Here is a 14,109-nt window from a genome sequence, read left to right as displayed (position 1 = left end):
ATCATAGGCATGAGTTAAACTAAAAATAACACAGTACCATATCAATATTGTTTTTCCTCAAGGAAGCAGTCTTCCATTGAAGAAAATGATGCTAATTTAAGAGTAGGCTAGTTGCTTCTAGTATTGCTGAAAGCCTGAATTATAGGTTAAGTTAAACTCAAAACAAAGTTTTAATATGTCTATATTTTTAGAAGGCACTTATGTTATGAACATACGCATTAAGTCTTTAATCAGCAAATAAAATATTATAAAAACTGCACCTATTAATATTGCACACATGTGTCATTTCACTGATCAAAAAGGCCTTCACCAGGGTACAATTGGCCTTTTTCCAAATTGCAAGCTTTTTCTCAGCTTTTTCTTTCTACTCTTTCTTCTTTTGTTGCTACCCAGGGATTTTGTGCGTATCGCAGCCTGTATCACAGCCTGTATCACATGACCAGTGTCAAGACATCACATGGTCCAAAGTGAATACAAAACCAGCTACCCTAAAAGAGAGATTAAAAATACTGTAAAACAATAAAGACTTTTGTTCATACTCCAAAAAAAATCTATCCTACGTCTGCTTCATATCATAAAGTTTTAACAGCATTTAATGAAGGCACGTATCCTCACTATTCTCCCTAATCATGAACAACAGATATCTATTTTATAGGAATGCTCTGAAGTAAATGTTTGATCTTTTCCACACAGATCAGCTCTTTATATTCTGTTTCCATTCTAAAAATTTCTTCAGATTTCTGTTAATGCAGAAATAGTTAAATTATGGTACGTCCATAATTTATGCAAATATTAAAAACAATGAGGTAGATCTTTGAACAGCATACCAAAAGCAAATCACAGGGCAATATATAATATGATCTTACTTATGCTAAAGACAAGAAACCTGTATGTGTCTATAAATAAGGCATAATGCTTGTATTTGATACACATAGTAATCTGTGTGGTCTGAAAGGAGAGAGGCTAAACTGTAGAAGTACTTACTTCTGGAAAAAGGATATGGAGAAGGGAATGGGGAGGGAGGGGTTGGTGAAAAGAGGACATGGCTTTTCACTTAGGTATCTATTGTCTGAATTTTTTAAATGGGCTGGTAGTATGTTTGAAAGTTAAAAGAAAATATCTTGCTTAAAAAGAAAATAAAACTAAGATATTTTATTTTTTATTAGATATTTAAGTTAGCCATATGAATCCATACAGAAGTGGAATTGAAGTATTAAATACTGGGCTAGCAAAACAATAAACCAGTCATAGGTGAAATTCAGAAAAAAGAAAGTCAAAAAATTATAAATTTGACAGGTACAATTTGAATGGAGAAGTGGGAAGAAGGTGGGGATTAATATTTTTCTTGAATGTGATTGTGGCCTACTTCTACATGAACAATACCAAATATATACTATATATTATAACCCTTGATATATACTGGCCTTCGGTGGGGAGTGGTTTAGATGATGAAGAATGAATTTTAAATGTGCAATCAGTAAATCTAAATTTTAGATCTTTTCTCTGCTGAAATGTTTTATGATTTACTGATTATTATTTTCATTATTATGTGTCTTTTTACAGGTAGCTAAAAGTATTTTTTGTAGCCTGGTCATTTATACTATATTTTAAATAATTTGCATGTGTTTACCCTATTAGGAATGATGAGTTCCAGAAAGATCCATGAATATATATCTTTAGTGTACTTTGGGGGAGGAAAATAAGAAAAAAAAACAAGTTGTTACAAGTGGAAGCTTTCACAAAAATCTTTAATGATTTTTTAATGTTTGGTGGGTTTTTTTGTTTTTGTTTTTTGTTGTTGTTGTTGTTTATCATGACCATATGTCTGTCAGCGGCATGAGTTCCTCACTAAAATATAATAACAAGTCAGCCTCTGGGGAGGATTTAAAAGTTGGAACACTTTTTTCTTTCTTTTTTTCTCTCTTTCTTTCTTTCCTTCTTTCTTTCTTTTTTTTTTTTTTTTTTTTTTTTTTTTTTACTGTACTAAATGTTAGTATGATCTACAGATACGTTCAGGGGGACTGAAATATACATGCTGAATAATACCAGCTTTAAGATTGGCTTATGAACTTTTAGATGTTGATTTAATTTTTCAGGCCCTGGACTTTATTATGTTATTGTAAACAGTCTAATTTGTACTATTGGGGTAGCTAAAATGTTTCATGTAAAAAAAAAACACTTGTGCTAAACTACTACTTGGCTTGTAAACTGTCATATAATAAGAAATAATTTGCTGAATTACAGGAAGGAACACAGAAGAAGAAGAAGCTATGATGCAGGAATGGTTTATGTTGGTGAATAAGAAAAATGCCTTAATAAGGAGAATGAACCAGCTTTCTCTCCTGTAAGTACTCATGCTTATGCTTGTTTTTCCCACAACAAATGAATCTTAGGCTTTTTGTCATTGCCTTCTTTGGGGTTTCAATTTAATTAGGCTTAATATTTTTCTTTCCTTGGAGATTATAGTATAGTTTATATAAAAATAAAAATTAAAAATTGTATATAATAATTTCTCATCTGAACAGTGAGTTTTTTAAAATAGTGATATATACTGAAAAAAATGTTTATCATATAGAAAGCCAGGGAATATAAAAAATTTATGTATTTAAGAAATAAAACCCTTGTGCACAAAAAGATTTGGATTATATATATATTAAGGGTTAGAGGGGAAAAGAAATAAAATTAAACTTTATTTAACATCACATTTTAAGTTAAAAATGGAAATAATTCTTAATATGGACAAAAGTACATTTGTATTTCACAGATGATGTTACCCTAAATTTGGATGATTCCTCAAATCATAAAAAGATCACTTTTGTGTACAGTAAAATGGAGACTAGACCAAATGTAAGCATTTCTTGGTCTTTAGCATTTAGTTCACTATAGGACTTAATGCGTGTTTCTTTCTCTTCACTAGCAATATTCTTATATTATGCCACCTAGTGTGGGAAGGAGCAGGCTTACATGTTTTATTTTAGCAAGAACCTCTATTTTTGTCATTTCTGCCACTCCTGAACTTGATTAAAAGAGTTATGAAGAGGCACAAAACTCAACCATTCCTGGATTTTTAATTGTCTCTGTATTAAATTTTCACTGGTAGTACTTACATGTTTCTTATATTCTTTTCACATGGTGGTCTACACAAAAGAGTGTTTATTGTGAACTATGATAAATATTTTACAAAATAGCTTTATACCTGGCACTTAATACAAGAAGAGTTGAAGAATGAGACTGCTTATCTGAAGATTAAACTATACCTCTGTGCAATTCAAAATTGAAGGAGAAAAATGATAGCACTAGTAAATATTCAACCTAAGGAAGGTTTTAGGTTTGTGTATCATTTGTTTGGAGTAGCTTAAAGTTAAAGAGAAAAGTCAGTTATGAGTCCTAAAATCAATGTAACCTAAAGGTTCTTTTAAGTGTTTAATGATTTAGTAATTAGCATATTGATGAACTTTTGCAACTTGCCTAGGGAAAAAGAGCATGATTTAGAACGACGGTATGAGCTGCTGAATCGGGAATTGCGGGCAATGCTAGCCATTGAAGGTAAGAAATGCTGTGGTGGTGTGAGGTATGTGAAGTGTCAACTGTCAAAGAGATTTAAAGAGTGTAATACACTTCTGGTCTCACTAGGTGTGGCCTGACTAGGAACCAACAGGAATTACAGATAATGCCTTAGAGTCAGAAAGCAACAGTCACGTAAAACCTAAGAACCATAATTCAGGTAGATATTCATTATGTATGCTAGTAAACACAAAATTGTCTTAACTCTTGTCAGTAAGCTGAAATGTCCATTAAGTGGAAAATATAAGGAGTGAAATGATTTAATTGCCTTTTACTATGTGAAATTTAAGGTTGTTTTTACAAGGGAGGTTGGGGAAAGATTTATCATTTTGATTTTTCACATCAGACTCTAAATTTTACCTTAATATTTAATTGATGTCAACACTGAAATATGTCTGCAATCTACTATAGTTCTTAAGATCCCAACTCCTATTAAATGAATATTCAGGCAAAGATTGACATAAGAGATAAATGAAACACTTTCATTCTTTTCATAAAGCTTTTAAATGAATTATATAGTAATCCATGGTTCATAACATCAGTAAACATCAGCTAGCTTAACTGTGGCATTTACTATATGTGATTAAAAAAAAAAAAAATTCTTATGTGTTTAAGAATGCTGTTCTCCTTACACCTTTTAGTTGAAAATGTCTTATAGTTCAAAGATGTCTACTTAAAAACTAATCCTTTTGGGCTCTGTAAAATGGACCTTTTGTCTAATCAATGCAAATTGATTTTCCTATTCTATATTGACCTCTTAACCCATTGACTGTCCATAGTAATTTCCTTCTTTACCTGATAAGGGTACCTGATCCATAATAAGCCAATTCTAATTAGTTTAGAAACTAGAAATTTAAGTTTTAAGGGAAAGCCAAATGAAACCATATATATTTTTAAATATGTCAATTAATATTGTGATTAAATAAACTATATGCTATTTATCTAAATGTAATCTTATCCATGTATAAAGGTTTTATTTTTAATTACTTTTGTATCTGTAATCTCATTTGATAAATATGACTGACAACATTTGTATATCCTCATTTAGAAATATGATTTACCTTATTTAAAAGCCTTCAGATAACTAGTTTCCTTCAAATGGCTATCCAAATGTATCAAATTATAAATTGATAATGACTATAGAATTTGTCAAAATTATTTAAGAAGTTCTGTGAAACTTGCCACTGAAATAAAACGCACAGGTATGCTAAATGGTATTTTTCCTCTTGATAAAATTTTTGTAGTCATGGTGTAGCCTTTAAAAGAGATTGGAAAGCTAAATAGTTGAAAAGTGGGTATAGCAGATACTATTTATATGGCATATATATGTATGTGTAATATAAAATGTATGTATATATAGTATGTATAATGTATGACTCATTATACAGTTTATTCTTTATAGATTCATTATACATTACACTGAATACAGAGTATTAAAAACACTCTCTCATGTATAGTAAGTTAAATTATCCCCAAAATACAGCTTGATACAATACAGTTGACTTTTAAGGCAGATAATGCTTCTGTCCCCAAACCAGTATTATTACCAAATACCATCTTAAAAGGAGAGCCATGATACATTTAAAAGATCTCATTTTTATGGGCAGTCCTGTCCCTATATACCAAACCTGCAGTCTTGAATAACTTAACATTTTATCTGCCTTTTCTTCTACATATCAGTATAAAGTCATTTTTAAAGGGGGGGGGGGGGGGGCGGGAAGTGTTTTTCTTCTTCAAACACCTTTAACACAATTGGTAGTTTTGTGAGGTTTTGTGAGGTTTTGTTTTATTGTTTAATTAAGGTCACTGTTCCATATGTGATTGTGCCAGTTTCTGTTGCTGGTTGAGGGAAAAAAGAGACTTGAGGAAAAAAGCAGCCTGTTGATGACAAATAAAGACACTTTGTTAGTAAGAGGCCTGTCCCACTAGCCTGGGCAGTGCATGGGCTGGGCTGTCCTAGACAGGTACTGACTGCGTGATGATCAGTTCTGTGAATACAGTGTCCTCTGAGCCAGCCTTTAGAATGTACGCACATACAGTTCAGTAGCCTTTTGGAGTGTTAAAACCCACAGAAAAACACATGAATAGGCAACACTAGTTGGTTTTGTTTTGCCTTCCTTTGTTTCAAGGTTCATTCCTCTTTTCTTTCCTGTATCTTCTATTTAGTAGCCATAAGATGGATTTCATAATAAGTAAACTAAAATATTTTCAAATAAATCTGCTGCTAAAACCATTTACCAGGAGAAAAGCACAGAATGTTAATAGCCATATAGCACATTGAAAGAAATATGAACAGCTTGGTTGAGAGGGAAAAAAATTCAATATATCCATTCTTCTGAAAATCCATAATCACTTTGGCCTGTTTTTTGCCTTTTTTTTCCTTGAGGTGTTTTTCATAGCAGGAGTTTCACTCTACTGAGCTAAGTTGTAGGATCCCTTAAGCTAACAAACATCTTTTAGATACTTTTCCTATAGTTTTTTTGTTCCAGATTATTTAATGCCCCCTCAGGAAAGATAAATTCATTTCTGCACACATTGGGGTGGGCTTTTAGAAAGTGGTGTGTTCATTTTCTGCACAAGAAATGGATCTTCTCTAGGATTTTGTACATCTTGATTTATTCTTGGCTTAGAGTTTGAAGTGGGTGCTCTTCTAAAGGGATTTATGCATAGGTTCACTATTTTTGTAGTTATGGTTTATATGATAAGCTTTTTATATTTAAAATCAATATGTAATCCTGTGGAGGAGCTTATCCCCTAAAACCCCATTTGTAAATCTATTTTAGCTTTGTTACACAGCACAGCCACAGTCTTCCATAGATTGATTAGGTACAGCAGTAGAATCCTATCAAATGGCCTGCTCTGATGATGATGCAAACTCTTTCAGGATTGCTAGTTGACTGGAACTAAAGATAAGACTTGACTGCAATCCCCCAATGTGCTCTTTACAAAACTAGTGTTAATTTTCATCAAAGTGCCAGGCTTATTTATAGTGGCAAGGTTGAAGGTTTACTACAAGAACTTTAGGTCCTTTCTATCGAAGTATTTATAGGTATTTCTTTTGCCTTTTTTCCAAGGTAATTATCAACTTCAGCAAATAAACTCAATCGGGGAATGAATAATTGGCCCTATATATAAAAAACAGATTTTTAAATTAACAAAACAGCTCAGTGCAGATGGACATAAACAGAATCTCTTTATTTCAACACTTTGGCTCAAATGCAGCATCAAAACTTAATCCTATTTGTTGCAAGAGGATATGGCTTTTGTAGCAAAAGTACACTGGAATCTTTAAATTAATCAGAAGCTACATTGTAGTCTGTTCAAGTCAAAGTCAGTGTATCTAGCTAGCTGTGACTGGTGTTATAGGTGAGTAATCCTTTCTTAAAATGCGTAACAGGTAACACATAGACTTACATGCAGGTTTTTAAAACATGACATTACATCTAGGTGAAGCTATTAAAAGGGAATTTAAAAAATTTTTAAATTTAGGCATGAACATACAAATGTAAATCTTGATCAGTTTTAAAGATATTATTAAATTTTTCTTTAAATCATCAAAATAGTTTACTTAACTTCCCAAGTCAGCATTCAAATATGTGTGTGTGTGTGTGTATAAATATACTCCCATGAGAAAGCAAATGCCAAGTAAAAGTAGTCTTGCTAGTATAAAATCTACTCACTGCACATAGCTATTTCCTCTACAGTTGACTAATATTTTGTAGATAGATACTAATGTAGCAATGACAAATTTAATATGAGAAATCCTTAAATTTATGCTGCAACATTTTAAATTCTAATGTCAGTTAAATTTGTGAAATGGTGAAAATAACCTAAATATTCATAACTAAAAAATGTTTTTGTTATTGTTACAGAAATGTCATTATTGAACTAGGAAAAAGTTAAGATTTTTAAAAATTATTCAATACTTAAGTGGTTAAAAAAGAAAATTTTGTCTCATCCATAGTGTTAAAGCCTTATTTATCTTGATATTTCTAATTATTAATTAAAGCTTTAAAAGTGACTGGTCAAGTACAGAGAAGGAACAATTTAATTAAGAAAATTATAGGTCTGTTAAAATTTATTTTTTCTTGGTTTTAAAAATTCCTATAATTTTCAATTTAATTATATTTTTTAAGTGTATGGTAGAGGAAATTTATTTCCCAGTTGTAAAGCTCTTATCAAAATGTTTTGGAAGAATTATAAAGCATATAATATGAATGATTTCTTGAGGTTGAAAGTAGAAAAATTAATATTCATCAAAACTGGTAATCTTAATAATTATAAAATTTAGTTACAAATCTTCTACAAATTTAGCAGATTTTTCTCTGAGTTGATATTTCTAGAACTACAGTTACCTGAAATTAGACTAGATGACCTTAAAGATCTTTCCAACTGGAGTGTCTATTAATTTTTCTGCTGTGTAGAGTAAGACTGATTAAGAACAGGAGTCAGATTAGAAAATTGTCTAGCATTCCTGACCACAGTTGCATTTAAATCCAAAGAATAAATTGTGGTAGATATGGCTTTTCTTCAGTGTTGCTGTTTTGTTATTATTTTTGTTAATTCTCATATTCAGAAAAAACTTTTCCATAGTAATAGTTTTACTCCTTCCCATGCTATAGAATATTTCACTTCTCTTTTTACAAGAACGCGTAATGTGACCAGTTATTTAATGTCCTTATTTGTGTAATTTTTGTATCAAATGTGGATAATTAATACATGGCATGTTTCATATGTATATATGTATGTATGTATTTGAGCTTATAAAGAAAGGAATAGTGATAGAATTGAATAAGCCATTCTAGCTTTTGCTGCTATTCTAACCTTTATTGCATGATGATGCATCTAATTTTTAATTTGTAAATACAAGATAGAATTCCCTCTAGCACCATTTGCTTTCATAAAGCTGCTGAGCAGTTTGCTGTCTTGAATAAATTTTGCTTTGGAGGGGGTCGGGGGGATTTGAACCAGCACATTCTTGTGTGGTTTGTGAAGATTCACATGGTAACCAGCGGTGTGCATTGTTAGGTTTATCTGAATAAGCACCAGCCATGTGAGTTTTAACATGATTGCCCAGGGCAATGGAGAGAGAAGAGAGAAACCCGAAAGGATTGCACTCCTCTCTGTTTTTTTGGAAAGTGCATTTGCTGGGGGAGGGGGCTGCATGAGTCAGTGCAGTGGCCAGGGTTGGTTTTTTTTTTTTTTTTTTAAAGCTGGTGTCCTGTTTCCCTCTAGGTCCTCATTTGTTCTGCTATCTGCCTCATCATCTACTTCTTCTTTTCATTGTTTACCTTCCTAATGAGGGAGGCGGGGTAGACTGGGGGTTGATTGACAGCTACAAGCCCTTACAGTCTGGCCAGAGAGCAGTTGGCTTTGGTTTTAAAAGTGCTTTAAATGTTCGATTTGGTCCTGTTTTTATTAAACGAAACTGCTGCTCATCTTAAGGAAATTACCAGACCAGCGAAGATTAAGAAATATATTATGGGGTCCTAAAACCTTCAAAAACCCTGCCACTACCCATGGAAAGCGCACTGCCCATCGGATTTTCCAACCTTTAACGTGGGGTTTCAAAAAGAAGTATGTAATTTTTCCTTTGCAAAAGTGCTTTGATTTTAAACCACCCAGCAAACCTCTCCAAAAGAAAACTGGCTGTGATGCGATCGAGAGCTGCAGTGTAATATTGCAGAGCAAATTTATTTTTTACTTCAAAGAAAAATGCTAATTAGCCGATTCACTACTTTTAAAGTTATTGTGAAGCATATGGCGCCCAGTGTGAGATACATCCAACTGCTAAAATAGAGCGAAGAGGAAATTAGCGAAGAATGGGCTGTATGGGGTGAGCATGGGGGTGGGGGAAGAAGGATAGGTTCTCAAGCAGATTCTCCAGCCTTTTCAGAGTGATTTTTATCGCCCATCTCTGCTTCCCGCCCCCTCATTTATCCACTCCCCCCCCCCCCACCAACCCTCGGGCTGATCTCTTCTGGGCCTCCGGCTCTCCCTACCCCCTCTTTGGCAAAATCAGGTGCGCACCTCCGGCTGACAACCGGCTCACACCTGGCCTCTTTTGCAGGTTCCAGCCCAGCCGTAGCCATCTCCATCTGTGAGAAATATTTAGGAATTGGGGTTTTAGGGTGAAATCCTCTTCAGGACGGCCATTACCCCATAAAACACTAGTTAGTGGTTCTGTAACATGGTTTGCGGAGAGATACAGGGCAACTGGAAAAGGCGGGAAGGGAGGCGGGTTTGCCAAGGTCTTGCGGGTGGGTAACGAGCCTCCCGTCCTCTGCAGACTGGCAGAAAACCGAGGCCCAGAAGCGACGCGAGCAGCTCCTGCTGGATGAGCTGGTGGCCTTGGTGAACAAGCGCGACGCGCTCGTCAGGGACCTGGACGCGCAGGAGAAGCAGTGAGTGGGCAGTGGGGTCGGGGGTCGAGTCTCTGCCGCCAGCCGAGGGGCCGAGAAGTTTGTGGAAAGTTCAGTCCAGAGGTCTGGAGTGGGCCGGGGGCAGCGCCCCCCCTCCCAGTGCTGGCCCCAGGATTCTTATTCCCGCTGGGGCTCAGATTGCGGGGTGAGAGGGGAGTGCAGCTCTGCCCTCCACGTAGAAAAATAAATGTATTTCCTGTTTGACTTCCAGGGCTGAAGAAGAAGATGAGCATTTGGAGCGAACTCTGGAGCAAAACAAAGGCAAGATGGCCAAGAAAGAAGAGAAATGTGTTCTTCAATAGCAGCCGGACCAGAATCTCCCAATATTTTAATCCTGGGTCCCCCGACCAGAAAATGTCAGATTCGTTGTTGATTTAAAACTTTTAACATTTTTTGGGGGCTGGATTGTACTTCTTTACCACCACCCCCACCCCTTTTCCTCCCTCTTTGCCAGATAATATACAAAACTCCAAAATAGCTTTGTTTAAGGATTTGTGTGTGTATGAGTTAATCATTTTCTTGAAATCATGTGAAATAAATTTGCACAGATACCTTGTGAGTGATTGGTATTGAGAGTGTTCAAGAGGCTGTTCAAAGAAAAAAGAAAAAAAACCTTTCTCTTATTATTTTCCCCTCAGTTTTTGATGGGAGGAAAATTTGGAACATTTTTGTTGTTGTTGTTGTTGTTGTTGTTGTTGTGTTAATAGCATAAATGGTGGGGAGGGGGGTGGAAGTGGGGGTAAGAAAAATGTCATGAATGATTTTTTTTCCAGTCCTGCCATATGTAACACTTGACTCTGTTACCTAAATTTTATAGTTAGATCATATTCAATCTACTTATTAAACTGTGTTCTATTTACCAGTGGGATTTTCTGCAGTTGTTTTGCATTTCACTGTAAGGATAATAGAGTTCCTGTCCTCTGCTTTCCTTAGAGGATGGCCCTTTAATGTAGCCTGAGACAAGTCCTGTGATTTGAAGGTGAGCTGTGAGGATGGGGCTAATTGACATGCATCAGTTTACAAAGACGGTCTTATCATCTGAGAATGCGCCATCTTTTGCTCTGGATAATTATTTATTACATCTAGCTTGGTTCCTACATTTTGTTGGGTCTCAACATTGGCTCAAGAATGCTGTTAATATTTATTCTGTATTGATAAAAGTCTGTCTTGCCACTATGAGTAAGTCCCCCAATTAATATTTTCTTCTCTAGCATAGCACTGTCATTTTTTGTGTGAAAATGGTTATCTGTTTATTTATTACAATACTGAGTCATATATAAATTTTCAATAAAAGCAGAAACTTTCTTACCTTAACCACTGCTGATACTTCCTTGCAATGAAAACTTGACACTGGTTTGAGAAGTTCCTGTATCCATAGGACTTCATGTGGGAGAAAATGGTCCTCTTGAATGCAGAGCAGGTACTAGGCTGTATTTGGAGCTGAGTAAGTTTATACGATCCCAAAGGGGCCCTGCTGACACACAAATGCGAACTGAAATACAATTAGTCATATTTTTCTTAAGCAGTGTAAACTATTCTCTTTTGTCAAGAAGGGTCATCTCTGTTAAAGATTTAAGGAAATTTGTGATTCCACGGCACTGAAAAAATGCTAATAATATCTTGACGAATTTTCCACGTTATTTTCAATTGTTAATAATGTTGCACTCATTAGGAAAAATTATGACTTCTGATAACCTGCAAATCTGTAGGTGCTGAAGTGAAAGAAAGAAAGGTTATTGTCGGCAGGGAGGATACATGCGTGCAGGTGTGTGTATGAGATGAGGGAAAGGGAACTTTTAACAAGAAGTTCTAGGCTACAGAAAAAAATTGGCGATTTTATGGTAGTTTCCATCACTCCTCTAAGAGGTGTCCGAAACAAAGCAGGCTCGTTCAACAAGTCTAGAGACAGAGAAAACAGTCCTCTAGCATTTATACTTTAGCCTAGATCACACATACATATATGTAAATATACACACAAATCTTCACACACACACACACACACACACACACACACACAAATCGCGTTCGAAAAGTAGACAGCCACCTTCAACTGGCCAGTCTTTCAAAATGATAAAACTTCCTACGGTAGAATTTCTTCCTGACAAGGATTGAAGTTACTGGAAAGTTATCAGAACTAAATGAAATTGAGTTTTTGTCCTCTTTATTCAAGTAAGAGAGCGGAGCTAGCTGCCGCTCTCTGGGGGAAGCTCTCAGAACCCTACTCTAACCCCTGGGAAGCAGGCAGATGAAATCGCCAGCCCCAAGCAGCCTGGGGCTTGGGCGGCCAGCATCACCGTCCCATTTACGCTAGATTCGGGGAAGCTTCCCTCCCGAGGAGACTCGCGGAGAGGCGGCTCCCCCACGCCGCTTCCGACCTGTCAAGCGACAAACCTTCCCCAGCCCCACATTTGCTGTCCCTCCTGCCCCAGTCCCGAGCCTCGCGGGGTTTCCATTTGGGCTGCTGTGTGGCGCCCGCACGCCCCGCAGCGGCGGCGGAGCGCGGACCCCTGGGACTAGTGGGGTCAGGCCCGGGGCGAAGGCGCCGCGTCCCGATTTCGTCGCGTTGTGCCCAGAGGTTGCCCGCCGAGCGCAGGCGCAAGCCCAGCGTGCCGAGAGGCCCGGAACCAGAAAGCCCGCGCTGCGGGAAAAGAAGCTATGGGCCCGGGGGTCGCTGGGGAGGAGGAGCATTGGCAGCAGGCTGGCTGGGGCACAGCCCGCAGGCCGATGCAGAACTTCCGCCCCTGGCCGGGATCCCACGACCCCGGAGCCAAAACCCCTCCCACTGTCCCAAGTGTCCCCCAGAGTCTGCCCGGCCTCGAGGTCACCTGGGTGCTGGATCCGGGTCCCAGGGCCCAACTCCCACTCCCCCTCCACGGCCCGGGGGCCTCGAGCTGGGTGGACGTGCTCTCCCTCCGGGATGCCCCCCTCTTCCCCTCCCCGCCCTGCGGCCATTGCTGGAACGGTCGCGGCTTCTGGCCCAGCGTCTCCCACCTGGACATTTGCCTAGCGACGGCCGCCTCAGTCCTCCACGCCGCGTACCAGAAACTTTCATCTCAGTCTGTCTCCCTCTCAGCACTCCTCCCTCTCCCTCTCTTTCTTTTCTTAATCCCGGGATTTTATGGGTTGAGCATTAAGAAAATTCGCCTGCAATTTGGGATTAGATAAATACTCTCATTAGGGGGGTGGGGGGACTGTGCTACTTGATACCTCCCAACTTCCCCGAGACCGTGGCAGCATCTGGAAGCGAGAGCGCTGGACTCCCGCGTGGCGGGCCCTGGGGACTGCCTGAGCACATTCCAGCGCGCACAGCAGCCCCACCTCTCCGCGCCGGACCTCGGCCCCGCGCTGCAGCTGCAGGCGAAACAGGGCGCGGAGGAGGCAGGAGTGCGAGAGGTTGCGGGGCTGGGACACGGGCATGCACCCCGGCACCGGACGGCTATACCCAGGCACAGAGCGCGCAGGCCTGGGCTAGGGCAGCGCCGGGCTGAGGACGCAGACGCTTTCGCCGCGCACTCCAGGACTCCCGCATAGCCTTCCCTCACAAACTAGTGCCCTCGTGCCCGCGCCTTTCCCCAGAACTGAAGGCGCGGGTGTATTTCATTTCTTTCTTTAAGCCTTTGCACCATCGCAGGGGCTCTGAGCCGCGGGCCTCGCGGGCTACTACCCGCGGGGGCCTGCGAGAGCCTAAGTTGTGTCCCCGCCCGGGTCAGCGCCGCGCTCTGAGCAGTTTCTTTCCCGTTAAAGCTTTTTCTTTCTCATGTTTTTTCCTTTTCTCTCGTTCTTTTATTGTTCTCTCTCTCTCTCTCTCTCTCTCTCTCTCTCTCTCTCTCTCTCCTTCTTTCCCTTTTGTGAATGGGCTGCGGTGTCTTTGTTCTGGAGAGAAGCGCCCGTGTCGCTGACTTTTGTGAACCAGAGAAGGATCTTGTAAAACCTCCTTTTCTCCTTCATACTCCTCCACTCCCACCCCTCCTCCTTTGCCCCTTTGATTAGATGTTCCCTCATCGTCCAAAAAAAAAAAAAAAATGTAATTTCGTTGGTCTGGCGGCCACTTTCTTTGAACATTAGCTCGCTTTCAGCTCCAACTTCAATTAGAAGGAGTTGATTTTGAGAGATCAACAAAAGA

The 14,109-nt window shown here is 38.5% G+C and overlaps 2 protein-coding genes across 13 annotated transcripts in view; one reads left to right on the top strand and one right to left on the bottom strand.

Annotated features, from left to right (window-relative positions):
- EHBP1 (EH domain binding protein 1) overlaps window positions 1-11,300 on the top strand; it is a 365,951-nt gene extending 354,651 nt beyond the window's left edge. For all 12 annotated transcript variants that reach the window (XM_078444539.2, XM_078444536.2, XM_078444535.2 and 9 more), the window contains 4 exons: window positions 2,245-2,344; window positions 3,473-3,546; window positions 9,854-9,968; window positions 10,198-11,300. In XM_078444539.2, the coding sequence (XP_078300665.1) occupies window positions 2,245-2,344; window positions 3,473-3,546; window positions 9,854-9,968; window positions 10,198-10,288 (380 nt within the window). In that variant the 3' untranslated portion in view covers window positions 10,289-11,300. The remainder of the gene's footprint in view (window positions 1-2,244; window positions 2,345-3,472; window positions 3,547-9,853; window positions 9,969-10,197) is intronic.
- LOC144615845 (uncharacterized) lies at window positions 9,975-12,938 on the bottom strand. The gene is made up of 2 exons (XM_078443816.2): window positions 11,296-12,938; window positions 9,975-10,231 (listed from the first exon to the last, which is right to left on the bottom strand). The coding sequence occupies exon 1, from the start codon at window positions 12,936-12,938 to the stop codon at window positions 12,294-12,296; it is 645 nt and encodes a 214-aa protein (XP_078299942.1). The 3' UTR covers window positions 9,975-10,231; window positions 11,296-12,293.
- Window positions 12,939-14,109: the final 1,171 nt, after the last annotated feature.

The sequence above is a fragment of the Panthera onca genome, chromosome A3, assembly GCF_046562875.1.
Source record: "Panthera onca isolate mPanOnc1 chromosome A3, mPanOnc1 haplotype 2, whole genome shotgun sequence".
Taxonomy (NCBI): domain Eukaryota; kingdom Metazoa; phylum Chordata; class Mammalia; order Carnivora; family Felidae; genus Panthera; species Panthera onca.
This window is presented reverse-complemented; position numbering and strand designations above follow the sequence as displayed.